The 15945-nt window shown below is 33.5% G+C and overlaps 2 protein-coding genes and 1 long non-coding RNA gene across 3 annotated transcripts; 2 read left to right on the top strand and 1 right to left on the bottom strand.

Moving 5' to 3' along the window:
- Positions 1 to 4271: 4271 nt before the first annotated feature.
- Positions 4272 to 5755, top strand: LOC130636954 (uncharacterized). The gene is made up of 5 exons (XM_057446805.1): positions 4272 to 4607; positions 4772 to 4987; positions 5103 to 5217; positions 5310 to 5469; positions 5551 to 5755. Exons 1-5 carry the CDS (start codon positions 4272 to 4274, stop codon positions 5753 to 5755), a joined length of 1032 nt encoding a protein of 343 aa, XP_057302788.1.
- A 3993-nt stretch (positions 5756 to 9748) lies between these two features.
- On the bottom strand, positions 9749 to 11920 carry LOC130636280 (uncharacterized). Its single transcript, XR_008982254.1, has 2 exons — positions 11713 to 11920; positions 9749 to 10440 (listed from the first exon to the last, which is right to left on the bottom strand). It is a non-coding gene; the product is annotated as an uncharacterized LOC130636280 (long non-coding RNA).
- A 346-nt stretch (positions 11921 to 12266) lies between these two features.
- LOC130636953 (uncharacterized) lies at positions 12267 to 14283 on the top strand. Its single transcript, XM_057446804.1, has 4 exons — positions 12267 to 12377; positions 12732 to 12755; positions 12834 to 12947; positions 13388 to 14283. The coding sequence occupies exons 1-4, from the start codon at positions 12267 to 12269 to the stop codon at positions 13967 to 13969; spliced, it is 831 nt and encodes a 276-aa protein (XP_057302787.1). The 3' UTR covers positions 13970 to 14283.
- Positions 14284 to 15945: the final 1662 nt, after the last annotated feature.

Raw genomic sequence — 15945 nt, 5'->3', positions numbered from 1 at the left:
TGAAGGTATTATGCAGTATTAGGCAGTATTATGCGATATTACGTTGGTTATGGCCATCGACAGAAAAAATATGTATTTTTTATGGAACGATAGAGAGTATTATGAAGGCATTATGCAGTATTATGCGATATTACGTTGGTATGGCCATAGACAGAAAATTTATGTACTTTTTTTGAATTATGAAGGTATTATGCAGTATTATGCAGTATTATGCGATATTACGTTGGTATGGCCATCGACATAAAAAATATGTATTTTTTATGTAACGACAGAGAGTATTATGAAGGTATTATGCAGTATTATGCGATATTACGTTGGTATGGCCATCGACTGAAAATTTATGTGTTTTTTACGAATTATGAAGGTATTATGCAGTATTATGCAGTATTATGCGATATTACGTTGGTATGGCCATCGACATAAAAAATATGTATTTTTTATGGAACGACAGAGAGTATTATGAAGGCATTATGCAGTATTATGCGATATTACGTTGGTATGGCCATAGACAGAAAATTTATGTACTTTTTTTGAATTATGAAGGTATTATGCAGTATTATGCAGTATTATGCGATATTACGTTGGTATGGCCATCGACATAAAAAATATGTATTTTTTATGTAACGACAGAGAGTATTATGAAGGTATTATGCAGTATTATGCGATATTACGTTGGTATGGCCATCGACTGAAAATTTATGTGTTTTTTACGAATTATGAAGGTATTATGCAGTATTATGCAGTATTATGCGATATTATGTTGGTATGGCCATCGACAGAAAATTTATGTATTTTTTATGAATTATGAAGGTATTATGCAGTATTATGCAGTATTATGCGATATTACGTTGGTATGGCTATCGGCAGAAAATTTATGTATTTTTTATGAATTATGAAGGTATTATGCAGTATTATGCAGTATTATGCGATATTACGTTGGTTATGGCCATCGACAGAAAAAATATGTATTTTTTATGGAACGATAGAGAGTATTATGAAAGCATTATGCAGTATTATGCGATCTTACGTTGGTATGGCCATAGACAGAAAATTTATGTACTTTTTTTGAATTATGAAGGTATTATGCAGTATTATGCGATATTACGTTGGTATGGCCATCGACATAAAAAATATGTATTTTTTATGTAACGACAGAGAGTATTATGAAGGTATTATGCAGTATTATGCGATATTATGTTGGTATGGCCATCGACTGAAAATTTATGTGTTTTTTATGAATTATGAAGGTATTATGCAGTATTATGCGATATTACGTCGGTATGGCCATCGACATAAAAAATATGTATTTTTTATGGAACGATAGAGAGTATTATGAAGGCATTATGCAGTATTATGCGATATTACGTTGGTATGGCCATCGACAGAAAATTTATGTACTTTTTTTGAATTATGACGGTATTATGCAGTATTATGCAGTATTATGCGATATTACGTTGGTTATGGCCATCGACAGAAAAAATATGTATTTTTTATGGAACGATAGAGAGTATTATGAAGGCATTATGCAGTATTATGCGATATTACGTTGGTATGGCCATCGACAGAAAATTTATGTACTTTTTTTGAATTATGAAGGTATTATGCAGTATTATGCAGTATTATGCGATATTACGTTGGTTATGGATTATTGACAGAAAAAATATGTATTTGTTATATAGAGAGGATGTCGGATAATGCGGTTTCATTTGTCGGGTCCATTTGGTTGGAGAAGTATGACTGAACGTCTGTCGGCTTTTTATGTCGATAAAGTATGAAGGTTGTTACTTATGTTGTACGTCGTGTGTCGGGACCACTTAGCCCGGTGCTAAATGAAGTCATTGCCCAAATTTGAGATTGTATTCTCGTTTCTCATTTTTAAAACGTATATACTTTCTTTTTCAGATCAGCTGTTATCAAACCATGCACCATCAGCATTTTCAAAAAATCTGAAGTATTCAAATGTTTATATGTATTTATTGCTAAAGTAATGGCACAATAAACTACTTCGTTCATTGAAATTAAACTTGTTCAGAAGTTATTATATTCGAATCGTCAAGTTTATACATAACAGGATTTGTACCCTGGAATTTTCCAGATCAGGTTTAAAAAAATCCAGTTAATTTTTATCTGTTATTTTAAAATATTATGTAAAAATACTTTTTTAATTTTTTATTTATTAAGTTATATTTTAACATTGCAGGTTATTTACAATAGTAATTGAGAATTGTGACTTAAAAATAAATTAAACGGTCTAGCAGATCAAAAAAGGGCATTACAGGGCGATGGCCCACAACTCTTGCCCCCGCCCCCAGTTGTTTTCGGTCACTCTATATACACCAATCAAGTTAAATCGTAAAGCTTTTCTTACCAGTAACAAGATACAAAATCAATTCGATTTGATTTTTAATCTTGTTACTGGCATCAAAATTAATGTTGTTAGTAACAAAAGAATACTGTAAGCAACAAAAACTTGTTCTGGCAACATAGGTTTTCATTTTAGGCGGCAGTAATTACCGTATTAAAAAATTGTCTCGTGTCCCCTTAGCTTTACTAGAGAATCAATGGAAACTAAATGATGTTGATTGTGTAAACAGTCAAACTAAACTTTCTAACATTTGTCAATTATTTCACCTGTATATTCATGATAGTTTAGAAAAAAAAGCTGTGGCTGATTATGAAAGTAGGTATGATGCTAATTTTGTGGAAGACGTGAACGATCTGTTTAAATGTGGTGTTTGTTTTTTGGTGATGAAAGAACCTGTGCAAGTGATTGAGTGCGGACACAAATTCTGCAAAAGATGTTACGAACATCTGAAAATACATTCGCTAAACAGGTAATTTGAAGATAGAATAGTGTTTAACTATTCTTTTTTCTTTATTTATAGTATTTGTCCCTTTCCTGTTTTTTTCTCAATTTCAGTGGTTCTGAATTGTTATGTCCACTTGACAGAACATTGGTGAACGACAAAGAAGTAGGTATTACCTTTTGTGTTTTTACAAAGACCATTGACGTTTTGACAGTTTCAATTTAACTATTTATATTTTGTTTTCTGATCATACTCTTTCGTACACGGAAAACAGTTAAATTTGCAGGAAAATTACAGCCAACTTTTGTATGTTCAAGTTAGCTACGTCCAAATTGAATAACGACAACGTCGGCAAAAAATTACCGACTTGAATTAAGAATTTCTGTTAACACATGAATTGACGAATGCTGACGTGATTTAAAAAGGCTGAGTCATACTCTTCTTGTATCGCTTCTGGCTGGACCCAATGGAAACAAGAAGCCCTGCGGCGTAAAGATTTCCGCCATTAGCAATAATCTGAAAAAGTACGGAACTTTAAAGAGGACTGAGTAGTATGGGGGAACAAAATCATTGAATATTCTAAAATTTTAAATTTCAATTTTTGATTATTATTGTAACTGTATATCATAGCTAACTTAACTTACATAAACTTCATTTCTTTATAAAAACAATTTAAAAAAAATAATAAACCTGAAAATTGATGAACAATAAAAACAAAATAAGAATAACGACAAGGCTAAAAATTTATCTATTTTCTCTTTTTCTCTGAAAAATAACTTCAACCTCATACCCAGGGCAATTTTTCGCTTTGTGATGTCCGAGACGGCGCGAAGAAATGACCCTGGGCCAGGCTGGTTAAAATTTTTTATTTATGCAAAATTTGGCCATTTTGTTAAAGGGACTGTCCGGTAAAAAAATAAGTTTTATTATATCAACTAATATGTACTTATTACTAAAGAATATCTGCATCTTTTAAAACATAATATATTAATACGCTTATGTAAGTTGTTTTCTTTTTTTTCAATTCCCTCGTGAAGCATCACCTTTGGATCGCCATTTTGTTTCAATAATTCAGCATGAATGAGAGGCTAAACACACATGTTTCCCCTGACGTAGCACAATGGTGAGAAAATCAAAACAAAACGCGCTAGCCCGTTAAAGGATAGACCGGAACAAAAAATCTATTGACTTATTTTATTTTCGTTTATTATTTTCTAAGTCAGTTAATACCCCCGTGTAGCATATATTCGGAAATGTGTTATAAATAATTTATCAGATTTCACAGGTTCTGTTATTATTCGCTAAAGGCGCTTCGCTGAAGATAAAATTTAAAGATCAAAATGTAAAAGAGGCCGCTTCAGCGCGACATTACGCAATTTTCCCTCGAAAGCAAACTAAATAACATTTTTGTTTCTTTTTGTGAAACAACTCTGAACGGAGAAAGATCAAAAATTTGCTGTTAGTATGGCCTACTGTTCGGTGTACGGTTGTAAAAACAACATTAAGTCAAACAAAGATAAAAGGTTCTTTCTAATGCCAAAGAATCCTGAAGTTAGCAAAGCCTGGATTGCCGCAATTAACAGAACAAAGCTGCCAGCTAAAGTATTTCTATGCTCTGACCATTTTGAAGAAACCTGCTTTGACCTAAGCTGGAAACTTCAGAATGAATTATTTTATAAAGATCGTCCTTGCAAACGGCGGTTGATTCCAAATTCTGTGCCGACAATTTTTTGTCATAAGACTGCCCCTAAGGAACGTTCATCCTCCACATCGCGAGCCAAACGAAGTCAATCTAAAGACGTAAGCAAATCCGTTTTTTTATAAGAATGTTAATCTTGAAAATTATTCTTAATTTCCTCGTATTTTGCTATTGGTATTGACAAAGCCTTGAATGTTCTTAACATTTCTCGAGTATATCATCTTCGTTCCCATTCCTTTTTATTACTTCGTTCGATCGTTATTAGTTGGTGAAGTCAGCCTTGGTTGAAGATTCTGAGCAATTATGTTTAATCGATAATGAAGTTGAATTTGAAGTTGAATCCAAATTATCAATTGGAATACAGGCCATACCAAAAACACAAACGAGTGCAACCCCATATAAAGATACGTCAGTACGAAGTACATGTACACAAACGTCGTGTTCTGTAGCAGATGCGCAAACGCTAACCCAAGTAGCTGTTGTACATGCTTCTTGTCAAACTGAAAATGAAACGGACACATATAACGGTATGGCCTTCGACTTTATTTCATTTTCATGCTTTAACCGAAGTGGCAAATTATTTTGTAATTTTTAAGAATGTATATGTTTTCAGATTCAAATTGTACTGCTCATTTAATTCCGATTTGGATGACGTGAACCTACAAAGCGCAGCAGCAGCTCTGAACAGTACATTTAATATCCTACACAAAGGTAAATATTTTCTTATACGTGCACGAATTTACAATGAAAAAAATATTAATGAAGGAACTGTTTATATCGTTTTTCTTCATTTAATACTTCAGGTAATATAAGCAACACATTGAAAATGCTGGGATTGTCGAATTTAATTGAACCACCAACTTCTGAATTTTCACACGAGGGACACGATTTGGACGAGGACGTAATTTCCGATGGCGACAATGAGAGTGAGGATGATGAATGGCTAGTCAAATCTCTTGAGAGGTAACAAAACAAAAATAAATTTCCAACCACTTCCATAAAGTCGTATTTATGAATCTATTTTTTGCATATTCCTTATTTCAGGGCTGATAAAAGTGACCCTAATTATTCAATTAGTCAAGAGATGGATGAAGGAGAAGACGAAGAACAAGAACAAGAACGTATTGAACATCGAAACATGGAGCCATGCAAGCAAAAAACTTACTTAGTGTACGAAACATGTATCAAAGAGCAACACGATGTAGTTAAAATGTGGATGCTGTGTGATGCATTCCTGATCTTAAAATAATTATCATGAAGTTAGAAAAAAGTCTGGAAATATAAACTCCCCTTATTATTTTTGGAAATATATAAAAATAAATCGCTACCATTAAGATTGAAGTATTTTATGGCATCGATTTCAACACAGCAAACACACTCTTTCTCTGTCGGCGTCCTCTCACATTTACCACAACGACACCAATCAGTAACAGGCTTACACAATCTAGGATTTTGCTGAGGATCGAAGTCTGCCTGATCATCAAAAGCATCATTAAAAACCCGCCTAGGCTGTGAAGCTATTTCGGAATCTGATCTTTCTGGTTCATACTGAAATCCTAATACCGTGAAATTTTTGTTCGACGAAGACATATTAATAATCGTATTTCATAATTTGTAGAGAAGAGTTAAAATTAAAAGTTTTTTTAAATAAGTTTCTAAACGGTTAACTTCTAGGGGGGTTCATATTTTGTACTGAAAACGCTACACACTTTCGCTACATAGTCTGTTTTTCACCACTGTTCTACGTCACATGCATAATTACGCATATTAAATTTTTAACCCAGGCCGTTTTACGCGCATTTGCAGCAACGAGACGAAGCCATGCTTTAACAACATCTACGATAAAAAGGTTTGTTTATATATGTGATTAAGTGAATAATATCAAAAAAGAAAGGTTTTTTCTATGTCATAATTTTAAATTACAAATAATATTTCAAAATAATTTTTCACCGGACAGTCCCTTTAAGAATTGAATGCGGACCGCTGAGAACACCGTATTCCTATAATTTATGCAAAACAATCTTGGATCGAAATCAAGGATAGAGTTTTATTTTTAATCGGAAACAAGCTAGTTAAAGTGTCTTGAGTTTTTGCTTCAAGAAAACATGATTGCAGTGTTGCCTTCGCTTTTTTTGGCTACAAACAAATTTTAAATATATATTTATTTTAAAGTTTTCAGCCATCTAGCTAGCTAGCAAAGGTCCAAGACGTACTTTTGTAGCTACAAAGGTTGTGCAAACTATACAGTTTTTTAATTATGATTTTTAGCTATCTTTATTTCATATTATAGTTAAAAGTGAAAGTACTTTTAGCTATCTATAGCTAGCTATTAAACCACAGAATTCTCAGAGGGTTTTGTGATTAGAATTACTGAAGATGCCTATTATTATTTTATTATTGAAATTATTTACCCAGGATAGCCTCTTCAGTTCCTGTTGGTACTGCAATCAACAAGGGTCCTGCGAAAGAAGTCCTAGCACATTTAAAGCTATTTGAGCTACGAAAGTTGTGCAAGCACAGCAATCACTCAACTAGACAACCGCCTAGGATATCAATCCTATCTCATGCTAAACGCTAGGCAGAAAGGATAGATTCACACTTTTATAGTCTCAGACATGACTCCGTGGGGATTGAACCCAAGACCTTCTGCACTGAAACCAAACGCTCTACCACAAGGCTACCTAGTTAAGTTTTTAGTATTTTTTTTAGACACATGCAGTCTTTCTAATTCCATTTTTGTCTGATATGAACCTCTATAAACCTAAGTTGAGGCTTTATCACGCTGGCATTATAGTGGCATGGTGTAGCTATATATTATACTAGTATTGAGTTATCAACGTAACCATGTGTCAGTCATATACAGATCAGATATATACGTTTTGACGTATATAATAACTGGCTCCTTTTGTCTGTTATTGTTGTAACGTGCATATACACCTAAATAAACCGTATGGTCTAAAAATTTTTACAATTGTTAGGTCGAAATTTATAATTGTCTTTAAAAATCTTATCGCCCTGCTTTAAATCCCCAAATTCGGAAAGTATAGCTATTACAGAATTATTTTTTATGCTAATCCCATCAGACCAGCCTAAAAGCATCTTCTAACAAGTTTTAACTTAATATCTTTCTTTTTCATCCTTCTTTTTTATCATATTGCAGTTTTTGTTTTCACGAAACGGGTCCCTGGAAACTCATTTACAACTAAGTGGCCACTATGGTCAAACCAATTGACTTTTTTCAATAAATGTATGTTTGTTACTTTACCAAGAGATTAAAGTCATAAAACATAGGATGTTGCATTTCATGCAGTCAGAGAAAATTGTTTTTAATCTGTAGAATCGATTGTTATTTAATCCTTAACCGATTTAATTAAGCGTATAACTATTTAGTTAATTAAATGGTTTGAACTTCTTAATCCATTTTTTTAATCTTTTTCAACCAAATCAACAGCATATGATTTTATTTTTTTGTTTATGTGTTCTGCACCGAAAGAATATTAGTTAGAGTGTAAAAGAAGATCTGTTCGGGAGAAATAGGATTAGTTATGTATACCTGTATATACCTTGTGTTGTATTTAAGCTAGCTAGATAGCTGCTAAACATGTCTTCAAAGAAACCTTCATTATGTATTTTACTACACCCTGTGCACAAAAGATAGCATACCTAGCTAGCTTTAGAGTCTAGTAGCTACCTCCTCCACTGCACTGCAAAAAAAACAGAAGTTTACTTTAACAGCCTCTGGGTACAACTAAAAGCTATTTAATTTTGTTTGCACGTTAAGCTATACTAACAATGCCAAATATTTTATTTTTCACAAAAATAAATTCAGTCCAGCAGAACATAAACATTCTAGAGTCCCGTTCGCACATAAACTTAGCTGCCATTATTGTTTTTCTGTTATTATTCAATCTTTTACGCATAAATTAATTTATATCATAATTAACGGAAACTTGAGAAACCAATCAGGTCTCAGAACTGACCAGTGTGGCCCAGGGTCATTTCTTCTCGCTGTCCGAGATCGTCAAAAAGAGAAAAATGGGCCTGGGGACGAGGTTGAAACAACTTGGAAAATATCTTTCAAGGTGGCAGCAATTTTTTTTTACATAATCAGTTACGAAAGGTTATTTTCATCAGACTACATATTCTTATTTTTTCTTTTGCAACACACTTGTCACGATTTTATAGCTATAATACATTATCTTTCACCAAAAATATTCAGTCTCAACAATTCCTCTTTAAATTAAAAATCGTGAATAATTAGTTAGTTCTGCTTAATATAGCTTTAGTCCACGTGCTTGCAAAATTGTACAGAAGGAAATGACGTAATTATTAAAGGGAAACGTTAATAACATCAAAGATATAAGACGATCTTCATTATGCTACACTGCACAAGCGTTATCTTTCGATAGCATAAGTATAAAATTTAAAATAAAGTATTGTTCATTGGATAATAAAACAATTTGTTGCACTGTTAGGATTCTTATTGGCTTAAAATTCATTTTAGCCTCGCTAAACGTCCAGCCTAGCCGCGCTGTCTCTATCTATCTGTCTATCTCCTCAGCCGATTTTAAAGATTCCGCCTTCGCTGGCGGTTATATAGGAAGCCGACCGGCTTTAACAATTTCCGCCACACTCATAAGCTCTTGTGAGGTTTCCGTTTTTCCTAGGTCTGTCTGTTGGAGATACAGAAGTGGGTACGCAGGTTCCTCGTGCTTGCTTTTGTTGCTTTTAACACGGTCGTTCAAACCGCGATTTTAAGGGAAAAAAATGTGCGCATGCGCCAAAAATTTGTTTTTAAAAAAGCGCCTACGGCATAAGATTATGACGTCATCGATATTGACCTCACTCCCTATTATCTTGTTTTAGTGTCCAAATAAAAGAAAATTTAACATTTTTTTATTTTAAAACTAAAGAAGGATGACCATAGACTACTATTTCGCCTTTGGTTTCTAACCGGGGCAGCCTAAACAGACGGCAAGGTCCACAAAACCCCGGATGGCTAGCTCACAATTTACCAGTACAGGAACATTCTGACGCAAAGTTTTGCCTAAAAATTACTTTTTCTGTTTGCATGTATCCCTTATCGAGCGTTCTATCGTATAAGTTAGTAGCTGCCACTTTTTTTACTACTAAAATTTTGAGCTTTTCTACACCATACATTTCACTTTCGTTTTCACAAAAAAAATGGTTGACAACTATTAGAAATGTAAAATAGACACTAAAAAACAAAGAACAAACGATATTATACTTCTAAAATTAAATTTTAAAAGGAAAATAATAATTCATCTGATCTGTAACCTTAGCTACCTCTAACGTTGGTCTTGATTAGTTTTCTAGAACCCTGCTAAAACTAAACGTAAATGTGAGAAAGCTAGCTTCACTCAGACTCAGTGGACCCCAATGGAAATAATCCACTAACAATAGGTTTTTGTGATTTTCTGGGCTAGAAACACTTTAAATATTTATCATTATTGTTGTTGTTGTTGTTAGACTAGCAACTGATTGCAAATGAAAAAAATTGTACAGTTATATATATGTTAAACGAAAAAGATAACACTTTACACATTTTTAGACATTTCAGCCTAGACCAATCCCTAATCGTGAGATTTTTTACCACGAAAGTCAATCTGAATTATATAAAAATACTTTACAAATTAGGCTATTACAAGTATTTTTTATTTCAATTCATAATCTGTATTTAACGAATATATTCTTATTTTATACGCATCCAACAAAAAGTGGTAATCGAGAAAATCAGCAAGCTCTTCTGTTTCATCATTGTTCCATCTTTTTTTTTAACCGCTTCTGTCAACAAATCTTCACATGCAAATCACGTTTGAATGACGCTTGAAATTGTGAATTGTTGGGTCAAAATTAGTTCAATGAAATCGTGCCTACATGTTTTGTATCATAGAACAATTTGGGACTGGTTCCCTAAAATGTGAAAAAACAGAAAGTACAATAAAAGCTACCAGAATCACCCAGAACCACCCAAAACCACGAAGTCGCATGCGTGTCCAATGTGTGGCAATCGATTTCAATCTTTTATAATTCAAAAATTTAACGGACCAGCCATCAACGTTCAATGGACCCAGGGTACAAACTTCGTACAGCTGACTTCCCGAAAAACGAAAAGTTTCTTTTTCAAGTCTCAATTATAAAATGTAATTTTTTGTACGAAAAAGTTTCATAATTCCCAACTTCTTACTAAATATAAGGTCTTCTACCTAACAGGAGTCTTTCCCTTTAAAGTCTATGGAATACACGTTCGATATCGGTTTAAGAGACAGAAAATTTAAAGAACGCCTACTCTGCGAAAACGACATCACATTCGAAAAAGAACTGCAGAGCTAGTGCGGTATCAAAGTTGCAAACTAAGTCTATTCTCACAACAAGCCTGACTCAACTCAATCGTCATCAACTGCTAATTCTGATATCAATCAGATGATCCATCGTCAAAAAAGCAAAGAAATCATGAAATGCAAATTCTGTGCCCAGCGAACGGCAAAATATGCAATACCTGTGAAAGTAAACGACACTTTTCTAAATAATGTCGAAAATCTAATCAAATTTATCTCAACGTAAACCAAAGAGATAATCGATCTCTCAACCAATAATACAATGATTACGTATAAAATAGACACTGGTGCTTGTGTAAACGTTCTATCGATCTCTGTCTTTCAACGTCTCAGCAAAAAAGCAATGAGTGTGACCTCCTACTCATGTATTTTATATACCACACAAAAACATGCTTGAAAAGTTTCACTCTGAAATTATTCTTGAATTAATGTTGCATAGTCCTATTTTTATCTTTAATATATTATAAAAAAATATTTACACCTGTGAAAAACATGTCAATTTCCTATGTGCTCATGCAAGTTTTTGAAATTTGATATCTTAAGAACTGCCCTAGATTTTTATATGCTTTTCGTTAAAGTTATGTGCAGGACTTTTGGGGTATGAGAGGCTTTATGTCGTACAGTTTTCCACTATGATGAAAGGCTCGTTGATAGACGAAGTAAAGTTGACATAAATTTTGTGTGCAAACAGTGGTGTTACCTGCACTTTTTACGGTATATGCAGCTTATTAGCACTCACATCACATTATTCTCTGGTTTCTGAAAGCTATGGCATGTCCACTTCTTAAGCTTGCTAGCTAAATTTAGTAATGTTTCAGAATTTGGGTATCAAAATAAATAATCTTACCGAAGCAGTCGACGACAATTTCTGCACACCAACAACAGAAGTACGATGGGTGTCTTATGTATATATATATTTATGTATTTATATCGTATTCACAGTATCAAATATATAGCTAGTTTAGCAATAAATCAATTCAATCAGCAAACTGCTTTTCACCAGCATGAAACTTTCTGGCTACCTAAATAAATTCCCTGGGTGGGAGGGAATTACCCTTTGTATATATATTTCTATTGGTTTAAAACGCAATATAGCCTCGTTCTCAGAACTAAATGTGTCAAAACGAGAATTTAGGCTTTAGCCCGGATAAGTTTTAGGCTCCAGGCTCTGGGCTGTCTCTATCTATCTATCTATCTCTCTCTCTATCTCCCCAGGCGATTTTAAAGATTCCGCCCTCGCCGGCGGAAATCAATAATATCTATTCGCTTTAGGTGAATTTTCATAGACCAACTTGCGCCCGGACGATTTACTTGTGTATGAGTATGAGCAATAGACAAAGCTCCCTTGCACTTTGTAAGGGAGCTTTTTAGCGATATCCAATTAGATCACTTGAAAATAAAATGATTGCATCACCCTTCACCTCGCTTGCAGCATTTAAAAACAAAATAGAATATGAGCTTAATGGAAATCACACAAGCGATAAAAATCTTCGTCACAATTTGCGCTCAGGCGTAAAAATCTGCTCTATGGAAATCTACCCTTATGGAACAGACTTACGCAAATATTGCATTCTTTCATATTAAATCCAGAAATAATTTTAATATTTTTTGGTTCTAGATCTTTCCGTTGCTTTTTCTTTTTACTATTGCGCGTCTAAGAATGTTTTCAGCATTGGTGAAAGTTCATCCAGCGTGATTTACAAAGTATACCAAATTCAGGATTACATCCACATAGACGGTATTATGTTAATGTTCGTGAGAATTAAGGTTGTAGTTGTTTTTCAGGTTTTTCCAGACAAAGACATTGAAAGAAAAATTCTAGATTTACAAGTGAAGTGTGATCATTTTGACAGAGGATGTAAATAGATTAATGAATTGCGATGCTTACAAGTAATTAAATTTCCTAACAGTATTATCGTTCGGTTCGTTCGTTCGTTCGAAATGTCATTAATAGAAATTCATTTTCAGGGCCATTTGGACAGGGAATGTTTGTTCCAACTTATCGCCTGTCCCAATGATGGTTGCACAGAGAAAGTTACGAGAAACGAACTTAAAGGGCACGAACAAACTTGTACAAAAAGGGTAAGGATGTTGTTCTGAAGTGGAATAGGTAAACCTAGCATCAAAAACTTTAAGTTAAACGAACTTTCACGATTTTTAATCAAAATTGTTAGAATTTAACTTCTTTTGTTCGCAAATGTTTGAGTGCCCAAAATATTTTGAAACGAAAAATCGTAGAAATTTTAATATTTGTTATATTTAGTTATTTTTAGGTCTACAAACTACATACTAATGCGGATTTTGTATTCACAAAAAAAGTTTATTTGGGCTAATATTTGGAAAATCAAGACTATAGCGTGTTAAAAAATCGCTTAAATATTTCTACTCACAAAAGTTCGTCTCTACGGATGTTGTTCGTGAACGACCCTAAACGAAATAAATATTTATGTCTTTATCAAAGTGATGATGCTGGCATTAAGCTGAAATATATTTATGTTTCTTTTAATCTTTTTTCTAATCAGGGAGTCAATCAAGAGCTCAAAATCAAAAAGTTGGAATCACTGGTAAACCAATTAACTGAAAGATTGAGCATATGTGAGAATCAAATGCAAGATTCGTATCGCTTGATTGCAAATTTAAATGGTCAGATCATATCTTTGAAATCTCCAACTAAAACGAAATTGGTTGGCTACTATCAATGGAACATAACAGATTATTCCCGTAAATGTTCTAAAGGAAGAATTGGGAGCTGTCCTTTTGTAACGTTGAACGGATATAACTGTTTACTTCACGCCGAATGGACCGGCAAAGATAAAACACAATTTGGATTATTTTTTGGTCTTCTTGTTGGTGAAAGAGACGATGACCTTGTTTGGCCTTTTAACATGAAAGTTTCATTTGAATGCTGCAGCATGGATAATGAAAAACGCGTTCATAGTCTGGATAGATCCACGGCTAATGACGATACCTGGGGAAAAAGACCTACTAAAAGGTCCGGAGATAAAGGGTGGGGCTTTCCAAAGTTTTTATCACAACCAGACATTCATAAGTTTATCATAAACAATGCCATAGTCATAAATTGTTACATCGAAACAATAAATTAAAATATTATGGTGGTTTTGATTTATTCTTCCAATAAAAGATATGCAATGAGAAAATTCAGAAAAGATGTCTGTCAAAGTAGTCATTATCTTAGGAGTTGTTGACATGAAAAAAATATATCTCTTGGTGATTTTTTGTCTTTTTATTTTTAAAATTGTCGTTATAATTACAAATTTATTGACCTTTCGCGTGTAAAGGAAGATAAAAGTCTCTTTAAGCGTCGTGTGAATCATTTTTTGGAAATATACAGATAGATATATTTTTGGTAAACAAGGTTAGGAATCGTTAAGAACGTTAATGTAAATCAAAAACCAGAGAGGATCAAGTATAGAGTATATTGTATAGAGCCTTGTGGAACCCCACATTTAATCAGCTGTTTATTGCTTCTTTCTCCATTCTCGACATCGACAAACTGTTGTTGTTTAAGATAACTTTTAACCATTTTAGTGTAATTCCGTTTATGCCATAAGCATATAGTATGTCTATTTAAATGTTATGATTAACCCTGTCAAAAGCTTTCGAAAGGTCGATAATTACACCTGGGCATACTTTCCGTTTAAAAATGAATTATTTTTATATCTTCCCCAAGTTGCATAACAGCATGTTTTGTCAAGTGCTCCTTACAGAAGGCAAATCGTTGTCGTGGAAAAGTTCGTTTTTAGTGAATTAATTAAAGACTCAGTTATACATAATTTGTTCCAACAGTTTTAAAAACACTGGAAATATTAAGAATGATCGGTAATTTCATACAAACTCAGCATTACATCATTTGTGTATTGGATCTACCTTGGCAGTTTTAGGTAGCTCTGGAAATATGCCTTGTGATAATGATTGCTGAAAAATATGATATATAATGTGTTTAATCGATGTAAAACAATGTCTGATGTATATCAATACTAATGTTGTCATAACCTAGAGCTTCACCTCTTAGATTTTTAAAAGCATTTTTAAGTTCTTCTAGTGGAAATTCCTCGTTTAGCATGTTATATTTGCATTTTGGTAGATATTTTTTGTAGTTCTTATTGATTGTAATTTTTGAAGCCAAATGAGAGGGGTTTGCTGACCACTCCGGAACGGACTTTACTGGATTGAGTAGCTTCTACTGTGTTTAAAGAGGATCATTTTTGTCACGTCAGAAACTGAATTAGCTGTTTATTTTGCGTCCTGTCACGTGTTTTGCATAAACTTGTAAAACTGCTGAATTTTGTACTGAATCAGCTATCTTACCTTTCGTCTTTGTCCTGTGCTACAATTTGACAAACGAATCAAAGGAGAACAGTACGGGTACTTTTTCACGATGTTCTTAGGTACCAGACCTTTATTACAAAAAGATTTATAAGACAGGTTACAGTTAAATACAACATTTAAGTTTGATTGGTGGTACTATGTGCTGTTACTCCGTTAAAATTCTCGTCCTTAAAGCTACGGGGACACGGCAACAATTTCCATGCGATTGCAGCAAAAAAATTGTTTTGTTGCAATCGCATGAAAATGTTTTACTGTGTCCCCACATCAAATATCCTCATTCTGCAACATTTTTCGCTCAAAATTTTTATTGCTGCAACAACAAAAAAAATTCAAATCAATTTTTTTTTGTTGCTGCAACAAAATTTTCATGTTGCAAATGAGGATCAGGAAATTTCTCGTGTCCCCGCACTTTGAGGAGAATTTTTGCAACATTTTTTACTTTAACCAATCAAATTTGTTCAAAAACAAATCAAAACAAAAGTTTTTCAATCAAAACAAGTTAGACAAGACTAGGCAAGACTTCCACATGGCGAAAGATCAAGCGAAGCAAAAACTTTCGGAAGAAGAAAAAATGAACTTATTAAATTTTATACCGAAAACAAGTCGTTGTAACCATGGCTGTGTCCAAATAGATCGTTTGGATTGTTTTTTCTTTGTTTCTTCTTCATCAAGAAGAAGTGCAATAGAAGCGATTATTATACTTCGATCAACTGCGACGGCCATCATTAAT

This window comes from Hydractinia symbiolongicarpus, chromosome 3 (genome assembly GCF_029227915.1).
Source record: "Hydractinia symbiolongicarpus strain clone_291-10 chromosome 3, HSymV2.1, whole genome shotgun sequence".
Classification (NCBI taxonomy): domain Eukaryota; kingdom Metazoa; phylum Cnidaria; class Hydrozoa; order Anthoathecata; family Hydractiniidae; genus Hydractinia; species Hydractinia symbiolongicarpus.
This window is presented reverse-complemented; position numbering and strand designations above follow the sequence as displayed.